Here is a 23,957-nt window from a genome sequence, read left to right as displayed (position 1 = left end):
AAAATGTTTCTCCAGGTTATTGTTTGTTTTGTCACAGCATGCTGCTCTCTCTCGGCAGAATTATTTTGCACACCTTTGGAAACAAGATCTCAAATGGTGACCTATAAGTCAGTTGGAAGAAGCAAGATTTTTGTGCATTTACACATTAATTTTTCGATGACCTAGGCAAGGTTGGGATGTAAAATGTTGTGACTGAAATGCCTTATAGTAAGTTGTTGAGTCCAGTTTGTTTAATTTTTATTTCCACAGTGTATTTGGTGCAGGAAATTAACAGAGCTGATATTCCCCTTCCCGAGGGAGAGACCAGTCCTCCTGCACCACCTCTGAAACAAGTTCTAGAAATGCAGGTAACTTGTTTCTGGAGACACTGTCTTAAGTCACTCGTCTCAGATACTGCTTATTTCCTTATTTTATACTGTCCAATGCTTTTCTGCCTTTCTTCTCAAAACCGTGGAGTGAAAATTAAAGAACCTCAGTAATGGCTTATCTGTGACAAATTTTAACTGTAATTCAGTTTTCCTTTAAAATATAAGATGTGTGCTCTCTTTCCAGGTGGTGTTGAACAGAGGCCAATGAGAATTAGGTTGTGAAATCTGGTTCTTAGTCATGTAATGTTTCTTAAAGGTCATCCTGGGCTTATCCATGCCTTAGCTTGCCTCTCCTAGTGCACGTAATCGAGGCTTCAGTCCTGTGCCCTTCACATTCTTCCCCACTTCACTGCCCTTCCCCTCTGACTTCCAGAAGCTAGTATGACGGTGATATGTTGTTCCAGGTGGGCAGCAAACAGAATTCCTTCTCCCTGAGTTCAGTGTCTTGGGTGTTGAGGATACAGTGTTCTCCCTGTGAGAACACTGGCTGGTCTTGTTCATTAGCATCCCCCCATGAATTACCCATTGAGGTTTCCGTCTAATCATCTGATAGTTCATCACACTGGGAAATAGACCAGAGCTCCTTGTAGTTCTTCTGAAACAATTAGTACTGTGTAACCGGGACCATTCCATTGCTGGCTGCTGGTGGTTTATCTGGGAAGAAGTCATTTAACGTTTGGTATATGAGTGGACTCGAGAAAGACTTATACAATCAGATGAGTAGAAAGCAGTTGTCTGGTTTGGCCTGTCTGATGGGTTGGTTATGAGATAATTACAAATATAGCGATTACTGACTGTTTATAGTTTTTATAAAGCAGAGCACAAGTAATGAATGTTGTATGTCAAGTGATTTGTGTGAATATGAATTTTCATTGAGTCAATGATTTGTTTTACAGATTTATGCTTCTATTGTTTTAATACTTAAGTATTCTTAAGGATGCTTGGTATGTAACTAATTATTAAAGAAGATTTGTGCCCAAGAATTTCTGTGCCCAGTAACTGTGCAAGTGCAACTGCATAGAAACTCTTAAGCTAGAGACTAGGAATATATATGTTTAGAAAAGATTATCTAAAAATTTTCTGTTGCAAATAAAAGGGAATGTAGACCTGAAAGAGGAAGACTCTCCGATGTATGATAATTGAAAAGCAGGTGAAGGAAAACCAAAAAAAATGATAGGAACTGAGATTAGAGACTGGGTCCAGCCTTGCGGTCCAGACTTAGTCATCACAGCATCCGAATGCTTTCTGTCATACGTGGCATGCGCTTTGTTGGAATTACCTGAATTAATGTGAAACAATAAATGATGAACTTTTAAAATCTTTGCATGTTTTCATATGTCTGTCAAACTATCATAAATTCTGGCTTTTTCAGACCATTGGTTTTGGGGTACTGTAGAAAGATTATTGGAACTAGACTTGGAGCTTACCCATACTCTTAAGTAACTGCCGTTTTGTTTTAGGAGCAGTTGCAGAAGCTCGAGGTTGAACTGAGAGAAGTCACTAAGAACAAAGAGAAACTGAGGAAAAACTTGCTCGAACTGATTGAGTATACGCACATGCTGAGAGTCACCAAAACCTTCATGAAACGAAATGTGGAGGTACTGACGACACCTAGGAGGACGCGCATTTTTCATAAAAATCTCATGCCCATAAGGTTTCCTATTTTACCAGTTCCTGTCGATGTGTTGCGTTTTTAAAGAGATACATTTTGATCTTAGCTTTATTTTCCTGTTGGATTGTATGACATTAAAAAAGCTTTAAGGGGCCAGCCCCACAGTGTAGTGATAAGTTCGCCCCTTTTGCTTCGGTGGCCCCGGTTTCGTGGGTTCGGATCCTGGGCGTGGACCTATACTACTCGTAAGCCATGCTGTGGTGGCGTCCCACATACAAAAATAGAGGAAGATTGGCACAGGTGTTAGCTCAGGGTGAATCTTCCTCAAGCAAAAAAAAAAGGCATTAAGCCGTTTCCTGTGTTGGTTGGTTTCAGCAATAATAATACTTCGTGTCTGTGAAATGCTTCAGTTTGTAGTTGAAAATAATCTTATTGTGATCATGAGAAAAAATTGAACAGTGGAAGTTGAATTCTTAAAATTTATTTTTCCCCCCCAAATTGCTAAGAGTAAAGGAAGTAAAAACATCTCTAATTTATAAAAATAAAGAATAGTCTACGTAGTAGCACTATACTCAGCTGAGTATCAGAGAGGGGAGAAGTACACCCTTCCGAACTCAGTTTCACTTCATATAGTGGTGACCTCTGACAAAGTTACTCCATCTTGGATTAAGGTGATGACATAGATTATAACTATGCTTTTATGTAAGTGTCTTCAAGCAGCTTACAAATAAGGGATGGGGAAATTATCTTCTTTCTTTATCAGAGCTGAGTTGCAGTCTAAGTTATCTTGGGGCCTCGACACCAGATCTAAGTAGTGAGTTAGGATGCCCTGGAAACCTGTTTGGAAGCATGACATGAGAAATAAAGTGTCACTTTTAATGAGACACCGTTGGTTTCATGTCTCTTTGTAGTTTGAACCCACTTATGAAGAATTCCCTTCCTTAGAGACTGATTCCTTGTTGGACTACAGCAGTATGCAGAGGCTGGGAGCAAAACTGGGGTAGGTGACAGCAACCGGGGGGTCAGCTCTGTACTGCCCTCTTGTCGAGGAAGAGGAGCTGACCGAGTGGGTGAATGGGCCCTGCCTGAAAGCCTGTGACTGAACGAAAGAAAGTGAATATTTGTTTAAGCAAACACTGTACTCCTGTATTTGCTGAGTTGAATTACTCAACTGTATTGACTTTTTAGCTAAATATGATGGGAATTTCTTCTTTTGGTGTAATCAGCTAGAAAGAAGGAACATTTATGCCATTCAGTGTTACTCCAATAAGGCTAAAATAATTGGTCATTGAAGCGTCAAGTCCTGTTTTGTTTGGTGGAAAGGGGCTAGACTGAGTTGGGTAATTTATTAATTGTATTTTAAGGGTCTCTTTCTGCTGTTTATTCTGTCTGTTTACTTGAACTAATGGTAACTTGTTTCCTCATGTGATCTGTGATTTCTTTTTGTTATGAACTTATGTTTCTCTGTTCCTTATCTGTAGGAATTCCTTGATGTTTAGTTTGAGGATGTATTCCTTCAGAGAGAATTTATTTTTACATTTGTCCGGTACCTGGGAGCCCTCTACCAACCTGGAATCATTTTACATTGATTTCTCAGCTTGGGATTTTTTTGTTTTTCTGTTTGTTTTTTTACTATGCAAGTAATGTGAGTTTAAGCCACAAACCTGAGTGAATTCTAAATTGTGGTTGTAAATTCTTAAGGAAGATTTTTTTGTTTCTATCCAGAACCAAAACTGAAATAAACAAGTTTACTTGTAGGCTCCTTTGCAAGGTGGATTTTTTCTAGTCCACCCATTCAATAAGGTGTAGCCCTTTGGGGGAGTCCCAATTTTAGGGGGATTAGGGGGGATTCAGTTCCATCGCCTCACCTTACATTGACCCAGTGCCTGTCTTCCGTCTCCCATGCTGGCGTTGAAACTCGAGGCCTTAAGATACTGGATTGGTATAATATGTCAGGATAGCTACGAGGTCTTGTTTTATTTTTGGATTCCAAGAATTTCTCTTAATTGTAGGCTCAGCTATACCTTTAAAAAGATGTTTCAAAAATATTTTATCCAGCGTTTTAGATGTTTTGCAGTTGGAGGGCTTTCAGGATATCTTTATCATTTTCCCAGAAATGAAAGTCTTCATCATCCTTTTAATGCAGTTTCATAATACTCATTGCTTTCAACTGACTGCAGCTTTGTCTGTTGTCTCATAGGTTTGTATCTGGCCTAATTAGCCAAGGAAAAGTTGAAGCATTTGAAAAAATGTTGTGGAGGGTCTGCAAAGGGTACACCATCGTGACCTATGCAGAGCTGGATGAGCCCCTCGAAGACCCTGAAACGGTGAGTAAACGTCACGATCACCTTTGAACAGTGACAGACTTACAGCCACGTGGGAGGCGCAGTGCAGAGTGTGGCATCTGAGAGGGAGCTGTTCACCTGACGCCTTATCAGCCTCGAATACATTCGTGTGGTTCCTAAAATCGAGGACTTTCTCCCTCACTGTCATAATAGACTAGGGGATTAATATACCATACAACCAGGAAGTTAACCAGGGTGGATATGTCACTACCCTCCAAGCCTCAGACCCCATTCAGGCTTCAGTGGTCTTCCCAATACTGTCTTTTATAGCAAAGGATCTAGTTTAGAATCACACTTTGCATTTGAGTGTCACATCTCTTTGGTCTCCTTCAACCTGAGACAGTTTCTCAGTGTTTCCTTGACTTTCTTGACCTTGACATTTTAAAATTATTACCAGTTTTTTTGGTAGAGTGTCCCTCAGTTTGGCTTTGTCTGGTGTTTTCTCCTGGTTAGATTCAGGTCATGCTTCTTTGGCAGGAAGGTCACAGAAGTGTTGCTGTGTTCTCCTCCCTGCATCCCATGGGGGCCCACAGTTCAGTTGGTCCCATTGCTGGTGATGTTCTCTTTGATCACTTGATCACGTAGTGACTCTTAGCTTCTGTGCTGTGAAGTTACTCCTTTTTGTTTGTAATTAATAGGTGTTTTGGGGGAAGTGCTTTGAAACTCTGTAAGTATCCCCTTTCTCATCAGATTTTCAGTGCATTCACTTATTTCCTATTTTACTCAATGAGTTATACTCTTTTACTGTAATTATCTATTTTCATATTCAAATTCTCTAGATTTGGCCAGTTGGAGCCCATTCAAGCTGGCTTTTCTATTCTTTTTATGGGTTCCCATCATTTTTTGAGCACTTACTTGCTTTCTTGCACAATAAGATGTCCAGATTCATCTCGTAGTTTCCCTCACACAGCTCTAGAATCAGCCATTTCTCCAAGGAGCCTGCTTCTCTTTAGTGGAGAATGGTATTTAGAAGCCAGCATATGGTCTCTGGATGTGCCCATTGTTACTCAGGTGTTGCTGTTCCCTGGCTCTGTCAGTGGACAGCTCTAGGATGTATACACACAGACACTTGCAACTTTATTTCTAAAGATTTTATTTATTTATTTTTCCCCCAAAGCCCCAGTACGTAGTTGTATGTCATAGCTGCACATCCTTTTTTTTAGTTGCTGTATGTGGGACGCGGCCTCAGCATGGCCAGAGAAGCGGTGTGTCGGTGCGCGCCCGGGATCCAAACCCGGGCCGCCAGCAGCTGAGTGCACGCACTTAACTGCTAAGCCACGGGGCCGGCCCACAACTTTATTTCTGTACCTATGTGTATGTATTGAAAACTGTGAGTTCACATCCAATTCCAATCTGAGACCACTGGATTCAGTCTAAGTCCATTTCTTCTTTTTTTTTTTTTTGTGAGGAAGATCAGCCCTGAGCTAACATCCATGCTAATCCTCCTCTTTTTGCCGAGGAAGACCGGCTCTGAGCTAACATGTATTGCCAATCCTCCCCCCTCCGCCCAAAGCCCCAGTAGATAGTTGTATGTCATAGTTGCACATCTTTCCAGTTGCTGTATGTGGGATGCGGCCTCAGCATGGCCGGAGAAGCTGTGCATCGGTGCGCGGCCGGGATCCGAACCCGGGCCGCCAGTAGTGGAGCGCGCGCACTCAACCACCAAGCCACGAGGACGCCCCTAAGTCCATTTCTGTACATGTCATTTCTTTCTTTGATAATGAGAAACTTTGCTCCCATTATTGTTAATGTGTTTACTTATTTGATCATCCAGCTGTATGTGACCAATGTCCCATCTCTGCCGCCCCCTTCCTCTTGCTGCATGGAGCTCTGAGTTCCCCATCCCCATGGCCCACTGGTGTGGATGCCCGCCTCACTCCACCTAGGCTCTCAACCCACTCATACCCACCTGGACTGCTCCCCTGCACCCGGCCTCCTCATCTGGCTTGGGCTCTGACTTTGCCCTGGGCCACTGTCCGCCCCATACCCCTGTCCATCCCCCAGGTCCTTCCCCGCATACACTTGCTGAATTATTCAAGAAGGAAAGCCAAGGAGCAGGAGAGAGAAAGAGCCATGATCACCTTTTTAAATCTGTGATTTTTTTTTTTTAGACTTCACCATAAAAATAACTGTGTTACTCTAGATGAGGATGAACTGATTTGCAAAAGGTAGAAAATGAACTTGGGCTTCTTAATTTTGAGAAAAGAGTTCGTGTTTTTTTTCTAGATTTGCCTCAGGATTTGTGGCTGCAAAGTTAATATATATCCCTTAGTGGTTTTGACACAAACAGAGGAGTTGGCTGTGAAATGATTTTCATAATGTTCAGCCTGAGTAAGCCACACATGTGGGAAAATCTAATGAGTCAAGCTGTTCATTAACCATACACCTGTGATATTTTCTCCTTTGTGTGGCTCTTGTAACTGCCGGGAGCAATCTGTTAATTATCCTTCTACTGTGACCATTATGACCTCTCTATGTAAAGCTGAAGATCAAAACTGTTCTGAAGTAGCATTTATATATTCTTATGAGTTTTTTCTTTATTAAGAGAACACATCAGTCATTCTTATGCAGAGCATTTACTCAAGTTAAAAAATTTTTTTTTCTATACACTTTCTAAGCACTTTTGTGCTGAGTTTTACCAGAGATGTTAAAGGGCATCAAATGTCTGTGAGGAAATACAAGAAACGGATAGAGATTTGTATATCTTGAAAATGCAGCTCCTCCCCCATGATTCCAAAGGAAATGCACGCTCATTATAGGAAATTGAGAACAATATAGAAAACATGAAGAGGAGAATCAGTCACCTGTAATCCTCCCTCGCAGAGCGCCACTGCTTACGTTTCTGTGTGCATTCTCTTGGTCCTGGTTCTGGAGAGGACGTGGGGTTTGATTTGCCCGTCTGTGTTACTGCTCTCTTCCTGTCCACGCCTCCTCAGCCCTGCTGGCCTTCTTGCTTTCCCTCACCTCGCTTCTGCGTGAGCTCTTCCTGAGGCTCCGAAGGCTCCTCCCCCACTGTCCACGTGGGCTGCTCCCTTACCTCCTTCGCTCCTTTCGGCTCCCATGCCCCCCTTCTCGGAAGGCCTTCCCTGATCACCCTATAAAATCACAGCTCCCCGCCCCTCCCCCGCCATCACCCCTTTCAGCGTTATTTTTTTTATAGCTAGCACTTAGCTCTGTTTGACATATTATGTATTTTCTTTATGTCTCTCGCTGCCAAGTGGAATATAAGCTCCCCTCCCCTTCTCCTCCCCCAGGTCAGGGATTTTTGTCTGTTTTCTTGACTGCTGTATTCCTAGCACCTGGACCAGCGTCTGGCAAACAGGCCAAAAACCTGTTCCGTTTTATTTGTAGAATCTTTGTAAATACAATCAATTCTCATTATTCGTAGTGGTTATGTTCTATAAAGTCTCTGTGAATACTGAACCACTGCTCCTGGGGGACATGCAGGGTTAGGTTCCTGCCAGCTTCTGCTCACATGTTTGTCGACCTGCCAGTAGGTAACCTTGTTTTATGTGTGTTTCTTTTTTTTGTGTGTGTGTGGAAGATCAGCCCTGAGCTAACTAACATCTGTTGCTAATCCTCCTCTTTTTTGCTGAGGAAGATTGGTCCTGGGGTAACATCTGTGCCCATCTTCCTCTACTTTATATGGGACGCCGCCACAGCGTGGCTCGACAGGCGGTGTGTTGGTGCGCACCCGGGATCTGAACCTGCGAACCCCAGGCCACTGAAGCAGAGCGTGTGTACTTAACTGCTGCGCCACCGGGCTGGCCACTATGTGTGTTTCTATTTAAAGACACCTTACTTAATATATAGTTGACTCATTAATATTGAACTCCCCGCCAACAGCACTGTCACTCATGCGTGAACAAAACTTATACAACACGCGTGTTTTCTCTGTAAGACACATCACAGTCTTCCTGTGCCCAGGAACACTAGACAGTGCTTCAGCACTACCCCCGAGGACCTTTTTAAACAGTGAAATCACCAACGAAAAGCCCAAAAATGGGAAAAATTCGGTACTGTCAGACCACGAAAAGGACACTTGTTAACAGTATGAGAGCTGAAACAAGAAGGCCAAATGCTCCTTGTTTGACTCAGCTGGAATATGCAGGTTGGGTGACTCAGAATTTTTGTTGCTCCACATGTCTGCAAACGACCGAGAAAACACTGCGAGTATTGATTTTGGAGTTATAAATGATTTTTGGGGTGAATTTGCAATTATGGAATCTGGACATAATGAAGATTGACAGTATTTGTTGAATGAGTGAATGAACTAACTCTCTGACGGAGTTTGAGCTGCCAGTTTTCAAAGTTCTAGACACAGAAGTAACATTTAACCTTGTTTATTCTTTGTAGGGAGAAGTCATAAAATGGTATGTGTTTTTAATATCCTTTTGGGGAGAGCAGATTGGCCACAAGGTTAAGAAGATATGTGATTGGTAAGAAAATTTCATTTCATTTATTTCTTTATATTCAGTAACCTCTAGTTTTCCTTAAATGTTCCTCTGTGTTTGAAGAGAAATATAGCGGGTGCAAAGGCTGCTGGGTTTTGTTATATGATATCTTTCAGTAATATCATGTTTTTAAACATTCAATTTGTTATCTCTCTTGCCAGTGCAATACTTAAAATAATTTAAAAGTAGAGACCATGATAATAACATTCCAAGATGTGATTTTTTTCCTTGGGACTTAGGATCAATTGGAGAAGGAATCAGATTTTAATATTTTGTGCCTTCCTCATAGTTTTAGCTGCACATAAGCTTCTCTGTCATCATTGAGCATGTGGTTCATCTTTCCTGAACACTTGGCGGTTTTCTTCTTTGCACCATGGGGAAGGGGTCATGGTGAGTGGTGAAGAGTGTGGGCTCTGAGTGGCCTGCCTGGATTCAGAGCCTGGCTTTGCCGCTCACTCACTGGGCAAACTCAGGAGTCACCAAGTCCAGGTTTCTCGCAGGACTGTTAGGACTAAATGAGGTGATGCAGGGAAGAGGCTCCAGTGCAGCGTGAGCCAGCAGTCAGTGTCGCGCTGTGTCGTAACAAGAATCCACCTGTGACTTATTCTTGTCAACAGATGGGAAAATAAGTCAAGCCAAATAAAAAACTCAAAAGAACTCGTTTGTTTTCTTACGCTCAGGGAAATTTTATTTTATTTATTTATTTTTTATTTATTTATTTTTCCCCCAAAGCCCCAGTAGATAGTTGTATGTCATAGCCGCACATCCTTCTAGTTGCTGTATGTGGGACACAGCCTCAGCATGGCTGGAGAAGCAGTGCGTCAGTGTGCGCCCGGGATCCGAACCCGGGCCACCAGCAGCAGAGCCCGCGCACTTAACCACTAAGCCACGGGGCCGGCCCACTCAGGGAAATTTTAGATGGCCTTGTTTCTTGCAGGATCAGGATGGGGCTTGAGTATTTCCTTTGGATCAGAGTTTGATACTCAATCACTGGTGGTATGGAAAGTAATTTTAGATATTATATGGACAAACCTGTTATTTTAATAGATACATATTTATTTTTATGTAGTAACCAGCACACAAACCCATGATTTCACAGATATCATTGCTTAGGATAAGAGTAAGTATTTAATTTAATAGTCAGAACTTAAAGAAAAACGTGAAGTATGGCATTAAAATATTAAGGCCATGTAGGAGCAACTGCAGTTTGGGAGGCACAGCTCTCCCTGCCCCAGGGTGTTGTGGTGTCCTGCAGCCCTCGGAAGACATTGGCCCGTGGGGTGATGGAGAGGTTTACTGCGTCATGTGTCAGAGGCTGTTGCTGGGAAACCAGAGCTTTTTGTTCCCTTTATTTTCTCTTTTTATAGGTAATTGTTGTGTATGCTTTGTCTTTTTATTTTTATTTTTTTTTTGGTGAGGAAGATTGGCCCTGAGCTAAGCTCCACTGCCAGACTTCCTCTTTTTGCTGAGGAACATTAGCCCTGAGCTAACATCTGTGCCCATCTTCCTCTATTTTTTTTTTTTTTAATGTGGGATGCCGCCACAGCATGACTTGATGAGTGGTGTCTAGGTCCGCCCCCAGGATCCAAACCTGTGAACTCCCCGGCCGCGGAAGCGGAGTGTGCGAACTTAACCACTACACTGCCGGGCTGACCCCTCTTTGTCTTTGTCTTTGTTTTTGTGTTTCAAACTTGTTTAATGATTCCCAACTAAAGGATGGTGGTGAATTTCAGAAAGTTGGAATTGGGAACGAGCTTCCAGGAATCATCGAGGGCAGAAATAGAATTTGGATCCAAGAGAGAGTTTGCTGAATGTGAATTCAGTAGATGTTTGTTGAGTGGCTGTGTGCAGGGCCTTCCCGTGGGCAGGTGGCTGTGTCTGCACCTTTTCCCAGAGGGCTGCTTCTATCCATTTTGGAAGGAGCTAGCCCCAGGTGGTGAGCTGATGGAATTCTGCTGTTTGATGTAGCCTCTTCTAGTCTGGCGGACGTGAGACCGTGTTGATTCTGTCTTCTAGTTACCACTGTCACGTGTACCCCTACCCAAGTACTATCGAGGAGCGAAGGGAGATTCAGGAGGGCCTCAATACCCGCATTCAAGATCTGTATACTGTGAGTAAAGCCTTCTTATCTGAGGCTTATCAAACATTTACACATCCATTTACTTTCTTTTTTAATATGGAAAATTTTGGTTGTGGACAAATCAAGATGTTTTAGGGAGACTGGAATGTCACTTACCTCCCTCCTCTTCATGGAAGTTTTATTTTAGCAGCCTGGTAGAAACGTGGATATCATGATGGAACTTTAAAAAAGCTTCTTTGGTCATCTCTAACATGTTGGAGATAATTCTTCATCAGAGAAGACAAGCCCCATTTAAAGTGGTGGCTGTTATGTTACCTGCACTGTTTTAATTGTTGTTTCTACTTATGTCAGTAAGGGCTCTTGGTGGCAAGAAGTGGACTCTGACTCACTTAAGCAAAAGAGGATTTCCTGGCAGAATGGGATGGGATGAGAGTTGGTGGCTCACAGGTTGACAGGGAGCTGGGCCGAGGTTGGGAATGGGGAAGAACCGGGGAGCTCTGGACGCAGCCAGGCCATCGTGCTGTCACAGTGATCACGACTTCTAACCATTTCCTGTGCCCCTGGGGTCATGTTCTGGAGAGGCAGCTGCTAAGAGAGCATCTGATTAGCTGAGCTTAGGTTTTCTGCTGGCCTCCTGGAGGTCCTGGGGCCCCGGAGGAGGAATGAACCACTCCCTTAACTGTCCCAGGAAAGGCCAGTACCTGGAATCACCCCTCATCAATGGGGAGAAACTCCCCTAAAGGAAGTCAGGTGCCCTGTGGGTGAAAACTGGAAAATGCCCACTCTGCTGAAAGCCTCTGTTTGTGCTTACCCAGGTGCTTCACAAAACCGAGGATTATTTAAGGCAGGTGCTATGTAAAGCCGCCGAGTCGGTCTACAGCCGAGTCATCCAGGTGAAGAAAATGAAAGCCATTTACCATATGCTGAACATGTGCAGCTTCGACGTGACCAACAAGTGCCTCATTGCTGAAGTCTGGTGTCCCGAGGCTGACCTGCCCGGTCTGCGCCGAGCGCTTGAGGAGGGGTCGGTAAGGCCGCCGCTCCCTTCCTGCCAGCACCAAAAACACTGGCCCTTCTTGGTGGTGCAGCGGTTAAGTGCGTGTGCTCTGCTGCGGTGGCCCGGGGTTCACAGGTTTGGATCCCAGGCGTGCACCTATGCACCGCTTGTCAGGCCATGCTGTGGCGGCGTCCCATATAAAGTGGGGGAAGATGGGCACGGATGTTAGCCCAGGGCCAATCTTCCTCAGAAAAAAGAGGAGGATTAGCGTCAGATGTTAGCTCAGGGCTAATCTTCCTCACACACACACAAAAAAAGACTGGCCCTTCTCTTGGGAAACCAGAGAAACTGATAAACTCAGAGAAATAAAGAAAATTTCGTAGAGCGATGAGAGGGCACCATATTGATGCTTCTTTTGAACTGGAATTAGGGAGAGTCAGTCATTCGAGGATGTGTATGTGCTCATGCATTTTTAATTCGCTCTTTTGAGGAAGTCATAGTCACATGATTTAAGTCAAAACAATGTAGAAGACACAGAAAGGTGCTTCCTCCTGCCCTGTAGCCTCATTTGTCCAGGTCCTCTGCTCAGAGATAACACTGTTTTGGGTCTGTTATGTATGAGTTTCTTAATCACAGATAAGCAGAGAGGGATAGATATTTTTGTTTCCTTTTCTTCACAAAAGGTTGCATGTTATTCACATTGTTCTTTTCATTTAATAAAACTTCCCTGTTTTTTATACTATTTAGTATCCCATTGTATGGATGTACAATGGCTTGTTTAACTGGTTCCCTGGTCGTTTAGGTGGTTTCCAGTTTGATGAATACCGTTGCAGCGACTAGCCCGTGACCTGTCATGGTTCAGTCGTGCACAAATCTACCTCTAGGATCAGTTCCCAGATAGCGAGTTGCTGGATCGGTTTTGACAGATCTTGCCAGCTACTGCATTTCTCTTATTTTGAGTGAGGTTGAATATCTTTTTGTATGTTTAAGAGCCTTTTGAATTTTTATTTTTTTGGTGAACTCTGTTCACATGCTTTGTGCACTTTCTACTGGGTTGTTGGTCTTTTTTTTTTACTATTTCTATTGGCTCTTTGTCTGTGATATGAGAAAAAATATTTTCCCCCATTTGTCACTTGTGTTGGTGTTTCTGTTTATTTGCTTTGGTCTTGCAGAAGTTTTTTGTTAAATATAGTTGAACTCCTCAATCTCTGCTCTTATGGCTTCTGATCTTTGAATGTGGTAGCCCCCCTTATCCATAGTTTTGGTTTACCTGCAGGTAACTGAAACAGCGGATAAGGGGGGGACTACTGTAATGGGCTTTTCCCACTCCAGGGCTATGGGGTCAGTCTCCCATGTTGCTGTGAGGGTTTTCCTGTATCAAAACTCAATTCTTCACTGGAAATAACAGATTTATGTATTTCGAGTGACAGTTAAGGAAACAAGCTTTCATGTGAGTTTTTTTGTTAATCATTTTGTCTCATTACATAATTCTGTGGTGGCACAAGCCTAAAATGTAATGTCTGTAATGACACAAATGTAAAATACCCAGTGCTGAGAAAGAAGGTCATACATAAATATAATTAGTTTTTTTGGAATATGAGACATGTATTTTAAAGATCTAGATGATTCTTACTTATTGAGGTAACCTCAGTTTTGAGGGACATGACTACTATTCTTGTTATATGTGTTGTGTGTGTGTGTGTGTGTGTGTGTTGTTTTTAACCTTCAAGGTCTCTGTATTCAGTTTGGATATGGTCCGGATTGCTGTTTCTCCCATGTTCACAGGTACCTGCCTGGTGTGTTTTGAGAGCGTCTTAGTAAGCTGTCAGTGGGCGTTTGTCCTCCCCACATTGCACAGCAAGTCTCTGCTCCATCTCGCAGCTTCTAACTCAGCTGATTTCCTTGTGAAGGGGATGCGCTCTCTGCTGCTCGTTTCACTGTGTCCTGTCCTCACATTCTCCCCTCTTCCCTTCCCTTATCTTCTTTCTTGTCTCTCCTGTGGCTTTTCGTTTCTCCTTGCACCATTAGTTTTTTTGAAAAAGGGCTGATTTTCGTAGACATAACCCGCCAATTAAAACGTTTTCTAGTGTCATTGGGAACCAGCTAATCACCCTGCATCAGCAGTTGCCGGTCAGCGATGTCTAGACGATGTCTTTTTGCTGCCAGTACGATTGACTTGGCCTGGGGTGCACAGTGGTGCTGATGCAGAGCTCATGGTGGGCAGTGCCGTGCTTACACTGGGGCACGTCGAGGCTGCCGGCCTGCAAACCGCTGGATTGGTGTTGACGGCTCTGGTCATCTTGGCTGCTTGAGGCAGGTTCTCTAGGGTCCTTGCCAGGGGCTTGTGGGAACAGTATTCCCTGAGTTCTCACGTGCTGACAATAGTGTATGTCTCCTGCCTTTATCATTGGAAGTTAGTTTTTTGGAAATAAAATCCTTGGCTCATTTTTAAAAATTTTTGCTTTTGGTTTCTATAGGTATCTTAAACATGTTACTCCGTTTTGTTCTGGCATAGTGTCTAACAAAAAGCCTAATATTAATCTAATTTTCTTTTCCTTATATGTCGTGTGCTTTTTTTTTTTTGTCCTAGGTGCTCAAAGAATTTTTTCTTTTTCTTAAGACCAACGATTTTACTAGACTATGTCTTAATACGGCCATTTTGAGTTGGTATCTCAGACATACAGTGTGTTCTTTCAATATATAGTTTTTTTTTTCCTGTCAGGAAAGCTCTCCTGAATTACAGCTTTTAGTATTTGTTCTACTCTCTTGCTCTGATTTTTTTCCTTCAGGAACTTGTGTTCTCCTTAAGTTGAACCTTCTTTGCTGATCTTCAATATTCGTCACTTTTCCTGGAATCCTTTTTGTCTTTCTTCACTTCTTTTTGACTTGTAAAAATTTCCTTTCTTTTCACTTTCTACTTCTCTTACAGCATCATTATTAGAAGGTTTCTTCACTTTTGAGTTTCTTCTAATTTTGTGTCATTTCTGAAATAAATTGTTTCTTCTATTTCTCTTTCCTTTCTGAGTTCTCTTATCTTGTTTCTGGCTCTTTCTGATTTTGATTTGGTGTGCTTTTTCATATCATGTATTATTTTTTTAATTCTTTTAGCTCATTCTGAAATAGTTGAATTTTCATGTGGGCATGTCTTTCTGGTGTGCTTTCATTGTCCGTATGATGTTATTCTGCTTAGTCCTTTTTCTTACTGTAACTTTATATAAGATTTGACCTCCATCCTTCTTTTGATCACTTTTAAATGAAATTAGTTTTCTGAAACATGTTTAACATACTCAAGGAAATTCTATATTATACATAGTGTATATTCATGTATATGAATGTGTATTTAAGATACTCAGGGAAATTATTTATTACATATAATATAAATACATCACATATTTATACAGAATTAGTTTTGCAGGATATGTAAACTTTTTTGTGTGTGAGGAAGACTAGCCCTGAGCTAACATTGGATGCCAATCCTCCTCTTCTTGCTGAGGAAGACTGGCCCTGGGCTAACATGTGCACCCATCTTCCTCTACTTTATATGGGATGCCGCCTCAGCATGACTTGATGAACAGTGAGTAGGTCTGCGCCCGGGACCTGAACTGGCGAACCCAGGGCTGCTGAAGCAGAGCGTGCGCACTTAACCACTATGTCACCGGGCCAGCCCCGACGTGTAAACTTTTAAAAGGAACTTTTAAAAGGAGGCAGGTTCAGGATTGCTTTCCTAACTTCACCAAGTTTTTTCTTTTAGTATTTGTGAGCACTGATCAGAAATACGTTAGCTCCTGGACCTGAGACCTCCTCTGTCCCTCTCTGTCTGGACCTTCTCTTTCCTATCTCTTTGTTGCTCTCCGGCTCAGTTTTGATTTCACTCCCAGCGGTCTCTCCTCAGTGTGAGACCCCCCCCCTCCCCCGCCACCCCGTCAGGAGGGCGCCCTGGTTGGTCTGTTCCGTGAGGCAGGGGCTGGCCTGCCGTGTCCCCTTCAGACTTCTTGCACTTAGCCACTCCTGGACTGCACAAAACCCCTCCCAGTTTCAGCCGCTTTTCTTGGGTTGCCCTGCCATGCTTTCTGGGGAATGCTTTTGGCTATTTTGGGGTGTGTTTTCCTCAGGTCTCTCAAATGCCCCATTGCTTCCTTCGCCTCCTCTGGTCTGGAGGCTGCTGTCATGCAGGTCTTGTGGCATTGAGTGGTTTGTCCCCACCCATTTGTGTTTTGTGGTCAGTGGGGACATAGTTTTGTTATAAATGTTGTCCGTGGGATTTTGGTTTTGCTATCTAGCTGTCCTGCCTGCTTTGAGGGGATTCAGGGAGATTCAAAACTATGCCACTGCTGGGAATTTCCCCAGAATACCTTTACCTGTGTGTGTTTTAAGAAATAGAATTTGACTGGAAAATCCAGTTTTCTGGTAATAACCTGTTTTACTCTATTTAAAAATATTTTTTTCTCCCAGTATAAATCAATATAATATATTTCAGAAGAATTGTAAACACTGAAGGAAAAAATTATGTATATGATTTTGCCATACTGATGTTGACATTTTGGTTTACTCTTGTGTATTTTTTGGTTTTATTAGGTAATACTGTAGTTGTCTCTGAATTCCTCTCGAACATTTTTTTGTTTATTTTCTTTATTTTTTTTGCTGAGGGAGATTCGCCCTGAGCTAACATCCCCTGCCAATCCTCCTCTTTTTGTATGTGGGCCGCCACCACAGCATGGCCATGGACAGACGAATGGTGTAGGTCTGTGCCTGGGAACTGAACCCAGGCTGCCAAAGCGGAGTGTGCCAAACTTAACCACTAGGCCACTAGGGCTGGCCCCTCTTGAACATTTTTGAGAGATAAAATGTTAAATTCAGTTTTTTGTTGGTGATTCTGGGACCACTTATATGTGCATATACCTGTCAGGCCTGGCTCTTCCCTTCCTGTTCCCATCCACTCAGCCTTGCTGTGCCCTTCCTTCTGCAGGACCACAGCCCCTGGGTGCTGCCCCCCCGAAGCCTTCTGCAGTTCCTCCCATCGCCCCTGCTGTACTTGAACCTCTCAGGTGGAAATTAGTGCTTCTCCATGTAGCCACGCAAGGACCTGGCCATAGCAGGCAACCGGTACTTGTTGAATGAGCTCTTGGATAGTAATTTTTTTCTTTTTCTTTCTTTTTATGTGAAAGAGAGAGAGCGGTGCTACAATCCCCTCATTTATGAACATAATCCCAACAAAAGAAACACCCCCGACTCTGATCCGCACCAACAAATTCACCGAGGGATTTCAGAACATCGTGGATGCCTACGGGGTCGGGAGCTACAGAGAGGTGAACCCAGGTGGGAAGTCTGAATTCGCAGGTCTTGGTATTTTATACGGCATTGTTGCTTTTTTTTCATATGAGGATGTAATGGATGTTTGGAGAGGTAGGCTCACTACTACTGTTTTGTCATCTTATTTAGTATAAAGCATTACTTTTAAGCTATCAGTTCTCTCTTGAGAATTCTGGAGCACATCAGGTGTTTACATTCACTAGAATGTTCTGCCCTTCCCGTGATTCAGAGTCTCTCGCTTTCCCTGCAGCTCTCTTCACCATCATCACCTTCCCCTTCCTGTTTGCCGTGATGTTTGGAGACTTTGGACATGGCTTTGTGATGTTTTTGTTTGCCCTCTTGTTGGTGTTAAATGAGAACCACCCCAGACTCAGTCAGTCACAAGAGGTAAAAATATAAACCCTCCAGCTCATTACTTATGGTTGGGCAGCGTTAGTAATGGTTATCTTCTGTTTGACTAAAGAAGAGATGCTTCTTACGTGTTCACTTTTGGCAATAATCATACTCGCCCTGACTGAGATGTATGAGGTGTGGGTCTGGCATCTCCGTGTGACAGGACGTTCGTCACATTAGTTTGTTTTTGAGAAGCCCTGAGAGGAGTGGTTAAGAACATGCCCAGATGAACGTTGATCCCGTTAACATGTTTGCCCAGTGATCCTGTGTTGCTCACCACCCTTTGCTCTTCACAGATCATGCGGATGTTTTTCAACGGCCGGTACATCCTCCTGCTGATGGGGTTGTTCTCCGTGTACACGGGCCTCATCTACAACGACTGCTTCTCAAAGTCGGTCAACCTTTTTGGCTCCGGGTGGAACGTGTCCGCCATGTACAGCTCCAGTCATGCTCCAGCAGAGCGTGAGAAGATGGTGCTCTGGAAGTAGGTGTTTTGTCACCAAATGGGGTTTTAGGTGGATTCCTGAGATCCTTCCTCCTCCTCAGGGAGCCTTCTCACTCTGCTCTCTGTTACAGTGACAGTGTCGTCAGGCACAACAAGATTTTGCAGTTGGACCCAAGTATTCCCGGAGTGTTCCGAGGCCCTTATCCACTTGGTATCGACCCGGTGAGTGCACTTCTTCCTGCCCATTATCTCGGGTTCCTCTGTGGTGCCACCTGGTGTTAGCTGTCAGGGCAGTGTCTCAGACTTCAGCACGGGTCACAGGCTCACACTCGGGGAAGGTGCTCTGGGATTTCCGCCTGGACGTCAGTAGGTGAAGCTGAGCTGTCCATTTGGGAAGCCGAGGTCAGGGCCTGAGTATGAGTTGTGCGTAGAGAGATGGGCTGCAGTCTCTCATCTTTCCTGACCTGTTTTACTCTAGTGAAAAGTGGCACTTCAGGAGCCATTAATCTATGCTGTTTCTTAAATTTCCTCTTTATATACGTGAATTATTTTTTTACCCGTTGATCTAGAAAGAAATACTATGGAATTTTTGAGCTGAAAGGGAGCTTAAGGTTATCACGGTGCTTACGGAGGTAACTGTTTGAAAGGGGAAAGTGTTGGGAGAAGGAAAATGAAGAAGTGGCACCAGAGGGTCAGGATTGCCCCACCCCAACTTCCACAGAGCTCAGCAGGCCGGCTCCCAGGAGGCCCAGGCAGTGTTTCCCTGGATTGTTGAGGGTCTTCCTTAAAAGAAGAGCTCACGGGGCCGGCCCAGTGGCGTAGCAGTTAAGTTCATGTCCTCTACTTTGGGGGCCTGGGGTTCGGGGGTTCGGATCCTGGGCGCAGACCGACACACTGCTCATCATGCCATGCTGTGGCGGCGTCCCATATAAAGTGGAGGAAGATGGGCACGGATGTTAGCTCAGGGCCAATCTTCCTGAGCAAAAAGAGGAGGATTGGCAACAGATATTAGCTCAGGGCTAGTCTTCCTCACAAAAAAAAAAAAAAAAAGAGGAGTTTAGACACGATCTCAAAATTGGTTTGGAGGGATATGATGTAGTTGTGTACAGTGATGAAAAACTAAAAAGTGAATGAAAAAAGTCTAGCATTCCTTAATCTGAGCTCTCCAAATTAACTCTTTCTTAATCTGTTCAATCTTGTCTCTAAACATAGTTTGTATAATTTAACATTCTTGCAGTAAGTCTTAATATAATTGGAAACTTGAGAAAACTTGTAGGATACTTTCTTTAAGGTTGCAGCATTTTGGAGCCAGATTCCTTAATAATGTATGGCCTTGCTTTAAGGAAAGAAATGTTTCTGAATAAAGGCTCCAAGGAAGGAAGTTTGAGTGTTTATTTTTTTATTTTTTTACTTTTTGTGAGGAGGAAGAGATTGGAGTCTGGTTTTGTCTTCTTTTTGCTTTAATTTTAAAAATTGGCATTGCATTGATCTGGCTCACAAGTAGACCCGGGTATATCCTTTCTCTGTATAAAAGGTCAGTCAGAGTCTTCTCAAAAGGCTCCTCCCATCCTGTCCTGACTCACTCAGCTCCCAGCCTTCTCTCGTCCCAGGAACCACTGTTGTCAGTTACTTGTATTTCCTTCTAAAATTTCTTTATGGATATCCAAATAAACACAAATACATGTTTGTATTCTCCCCCTTTTTTACCCAAAAGATAGTTCTGTGCCCAGCTTTTTTTTTTTTTTGTGTGTGAGGAAGATTGGCCCTAAACTAACATCTGTTGCCAATCTTCCTCTTTTTGCTGAGGAAGATTGGTCCTGAGCTAACATCTCTGCCCATCTTCCTCTATTTTGTGTATGGGATGCCACCACAGCATGACTTAATGAGCAGCGTGTAGGTCCGTGCCTGGGATCCAAACCTGTGAACCCTGGGCCGCGGAAACAGAGTGCGGGAGCTTACCCACTACGCCGCCGCCGGGTCAGCCCCTGCCCAGCTTTTTTTTTTTAACTTAATGTTCAAAGACAGACTTTCATGTCGTACACTTTATATATCGTCCTGTTGGCAGTTTCTCTTTGCTGCGTTGCCGTCCTCTCCTTCCCACCTCTCCTTCACTCCTCACCCCCTGCAGTGACCATTGTTAACAGGCTTTTCCCAGGTATTTAAGTCAATCAAGTTGACTGGCCTCCCTTTTACTCAATTCCCAGCCCTAAACACCTCATTCTGAAATCTTATTTTCACTTAAAAAGAATGAGCTTTTCTGTCCTAATAAGCCCCATTTCCCTTGTCCTAATCCCCCTGAAGGGGGGACTGTAGGAATTAGTTTTTCAAAGAGTCAGAGAGGCCGTCAGTGAGAGGGGACCTGGAGGAGGGGCGTCCAGCCGCGGGGTCGAGGGGTCTGGCTCTGCAGTCAGCACAGCTTGCCCACTTGCTGCATTTCTGCTTTAAATTTCTTTTTTTGCAGTTAAACTTTATTATAAAATATACATACGAAAGAGCGCGTAAAATGTGTATGTGAGGTTGTAACACACACAGTTGTTTGTCCCCTGCTCAGGGTAAGAGAGCCCAGGACTGTGAAGTGTCCTGCTGACACCCCCTCCTGCTTTACCCAGAGGGGACCCTGCTCTCCGGAGCTCTGCCTCCTCCTCCTCTGCCTTCCTTCTTAGTATTACTTCCCAGGCCTGTATCCTTAAACACGATATTGTTTCATTTGGCAGTCTTTGAACTTTATATTAAAGATGGAATTGTTTCCTAACAGTCTGTGGCCCTGGTTTAAGAAAATCAGCAGTTCTCAGTCATGAAGAAACTCTGAATGTTGCTTTCTTTTTAAATTTTCAGCTGCCTTTTGACGTAGGGCAGGAACCTTCTCCAGTGTCACCTGTTTATCCAAAGGCAGTTTAAGGAAGTTAAAGGTTTCTTGTTTCTCTTTCTTTTGTCTTTAGATTTGGAACTTGGCCACAAATCGTCTCACTTTTCTAAACTCCTTCAAAATGAAAATGTCTGTGATTTTAGGAATTATTCACATGACTTTTGGAGTTATTCTGGGAATATTTAACCACTTGTAAGTACAGATTTTTTTCAAGCAGTATTTATAAGGCAAGTTTGGTGTTTCTTAAACTTGGCTTCTTGGTGGTGGACTATATTGGTAAAAGGCAGCCAGTGTGATGGTGGATTGTGTTACATGATTTTGTTTCGATGATCTAGTTTTGGGGCAGTTTCAGTGACTCATTCATTCAGCAAATACATATTGAGCACAGAGTATGTGCCCAGCACTGTTCCAGGCACTAGGGACTGAGCAATGGGGAGAACAGAGAAACGTTTGTGCCCTCATGGGGTTTACCTTCAAGTGAGGGAGACATGCAGCATGTAAATTCATAGTTATTTCTAGAAGTGATTTTTGTCATATTCTTTTTTCGCTTTATAAATGAGGAAACTTTGTTTATTAGAGCTAGTACATTAGGAGTAAGAGATTGTATCTTTTTTCTCCAACTGGATCTGATGGTGACACACTAGTCATTTCTACTGTCCTCACATCTCTTTTCTTCATGGATATATCTGAATCGCTAGTATGAGTTATCATAAGACAAAGGATGTTGTGCTGAGGTAGGCTTTGTCATAAAGAATTTAAGGTTAGTTTACTCTTTACTTTTTTATCTCAGTCCAGTCTTGTTCATGGGTTGATTGATTACTTTTTTTCCCCAGGCATTTCAGGAAGAAGTTCAATATTTATTTGGTTTCCATCCCAGAACTTCTCTTCATGCTCTGCATATTTGGATACCTTATATTTATGATCATCTATAAGTGGCTGGTTTATTCAGCAGAAACCTCCAGAGTTGCTCCTAGCATTCTGATTGAATTTATTAACATGTTTTTATTCCCGACTAGTGAAACAAATGTTCTTTACCCAGGGCAGGTGAGTAATCCTCTTTTCTACTCTTATGAGCTTAAAAGAAGTCCTCCCACTAGTCTTTTTATTTTGATCAGTAGGATGTTAAAGGTGCTTCCACAGGCCCCACAGGCACGTAGGGACTTTCTGTTTCTCTGTTTGTCATCACAAGAGGCTGCCATCCTGCTCTGAGTGCTGTCCTAGGGCCTCTGGTCAGGCAGTATAATCTGGACTCGCTGCCACTCAGTAGCTGTCAAAACTGGTGGGAACAGAGTGTGTTACGGGAGGGTTCCTGAGGGCTGCCCAGTCCCCCCATTTCCCCAGTGTCTTTAAAATCATCTCTGACCAAACCAGGTCATCAGAGAACTGGAACCTGGACCACAGCACCCTGGCCTTCTCCAAAAATGGCTTTTCTGTGATCGTGCATTTGTCTAATGCCATCTCATCCACAGTGTGGCCTGGTGCTGAGAGGCGGGGCTCTGAGGGCTGCTTGCCATCCCAGCTCTGCCGCTTCCTCGAAATGGCACTTTGAGCACATTACTTAACTTCTTCGTGCCTTGGTTTCCTTATCTGTAAGATGGGAATAAAAATAGGACCCAATTCATAGCATACAGTTAACGTGTCCCAGGTACTTAGAGAAGTGCCTGGCACCTACCAGATGCTCAGTGAACGTTAGCTTGGGCTGTAGTTACGCCGAGGATCTCTGTGCGGTGTGGAGGGCTGCGGCATCCTGCCTAAGGACGATGGTGAAGATGTGCCTGCCACGTAGCACGGTGTCGCTTGTTACCGTCAGAGCCTGTGCTCTCCTTAGCCAGGGCTTGTGTTCTTTTAGATCTTGTTGACCCTGCAAGTGGAGCGTTTGGTTTTGTTTTTCACCTTCAATCACTGCTACAGGCTGTAAGTCAGATGTGAGGCTCAGCTTATGTGACTGTGGGCTTTATTTCTCAGCTGTGTATGTGCATCCTTTATGAACTGTTTGGGTTTCTACTTTTATTTGTATTTCTCTTATTCACGATTTTTAAAAATTGTATTTTATCGTTGTTTTATTGAACCTGTGCAGAATGACATAGATTAGGTAAATACAAAAGGGAGTTCAGTGGGGCACAGGTGTTGTGGTCAGAAAGATCAGTGAAGGCAGCTACCTTTATTTAGCACCTACTGCATGCCTGAAAATGTCCTTTCCTTGATGATTCTTTCTTAATTCTCACAAGAGCCCCCTAAGGTAGGTGGGATCATCCTGGTGGCTCAGGGCAGGCCTGTGCTGCCAATGGGGCCCGGATTTTAACCCGGTTCACCTGACTACACTGCTCACAACTTCTGACATGACACTGCATGTGGCCCCCACTTTTCTTAGCATTTCAGGGGTGAATTGTGTTGGTGGTGCGGTATGAGATGTGAATACGTAGATAATACCACCTCGTACCGGAGTGGTGCACATGGCCCTGGGAACCTATGTTTAATGTGGGGACAGCCACAGAGAGCAATAAGCAGGGGACAGTGCAATGCCTGGTCGTTTGTCTGAGAGCCACCTCCAGATCCTTTAAAACCATGCAAACTGCAGTGGCCGTGGAAGCGTGAATATGCTTTGCTCTCGATTTATTGTTAAGTAACTGCAAATCTCCTTTTTTAAGAAAATGTTTTTAGTTTTGTTCTGAATGCTTCTTCAGTATTTTTCACGTGTAGAAGTAAATCCACTTTACTACATGTTACTACGTGCTCATGTTCCTCAAGTAGTCTTTACAATAAAACAAAAACAAAAACAGAACCAAGAATTTAAAAAATGTATAGCTTGTGTTTGTATTTTCCCATTTACAGTGTTTTCAGAAAATTATTAGCTGGAGTCTGACTCTATCGAGAAATTTCCTACAAATTCCTTACTGGTGTAAACAAAATTATATTTTACCACTGTGTCACTAGGGTTCATCTTCAGTTCTACAATTCAGCTATGAGTTTAGGAAAAGATCCACTGGCAAATATAATTTGGCTTGCATTTACTTTATGTTCCTTGTTCCTAAAGAGACATTCTACTTGATTTTCTCTCATTTAATAAGGGCACCAATGACGCTGTTA

The 23,957-nt window shown here is 43.3% G+C and overlaps 1 protein-coding gene across 1 annotated transcript in view; it reads left to right on the top strand.

The window, feature by feature from the left end:
• The window catches only part of ATP6V0A2 (ATPase H+ transporting V0 subunit a2), a 38,183-nt gene that overhangs the window by 6,794 nt on the left and 7,432 nt on the right, over positions 1-23,957 (top strand). Inside the window, exons 3-15 of the mRNA XM_058531259.1 lie at positions 250-347; positions 1,829-1,966; positions 2,892-2,980; positions 4,181-4,307; positions 8,682-8,764; positions 10,796-10,889; positions 11,675-11,887; positions 17,022-17,172; positions 17,417-17,553; positions 17,856-18,043; positions 18,136-18,226; positions 20,944-21,062; positions 21,704-21,914. Of these exons, the coding sequence (XP_058387242.1) occupies positions 250-347; positions 1,829-1,966; positions 2,892-2,980; positions 4,181-4,307; positions 8,682-8,764; positions 10,796-10,889; positions 11,675-11,887; positions 17,022-17,172; positions 17,417-17,553; positions 17,856-18,043; positions 18,136-18,226; positions 20,944-21,062; positions 21,704-21,914 (1,739 nt within the window). The remainder of the gene's footprint in view (positions 1-249; positions 348-1,828; positions 1,967-2,891; positions 2,981-4,180; positions 4,308-8,681; positions 8,765-10,795; positions 10,890-11,674; positions 11,888-17,021; positions 17,173-17,416; positions 17,554-17,855; positions 18,044-18,135; positions 18,227-20,943; positions 21,063-21,703; positions 21,915-23,957) is intronic.

This window comes from Diceros bicornis, chromosome 35, assembly GCF_020826845.1.
Source record: "Diceros bicornis minor isolate mBicDic1 chromosome 35, mDicBic1.mat.cur, whole genome shotgun sequence".
NCBI lineage: Eukaryota > Metazoa > Chordata > Mammalia > Perissodactyla > Rhinocerotidae > Diceros > Diceros bicornis.
This window is presented reverse-complemented; position numbering and strand designations above follow the sequence as displayed.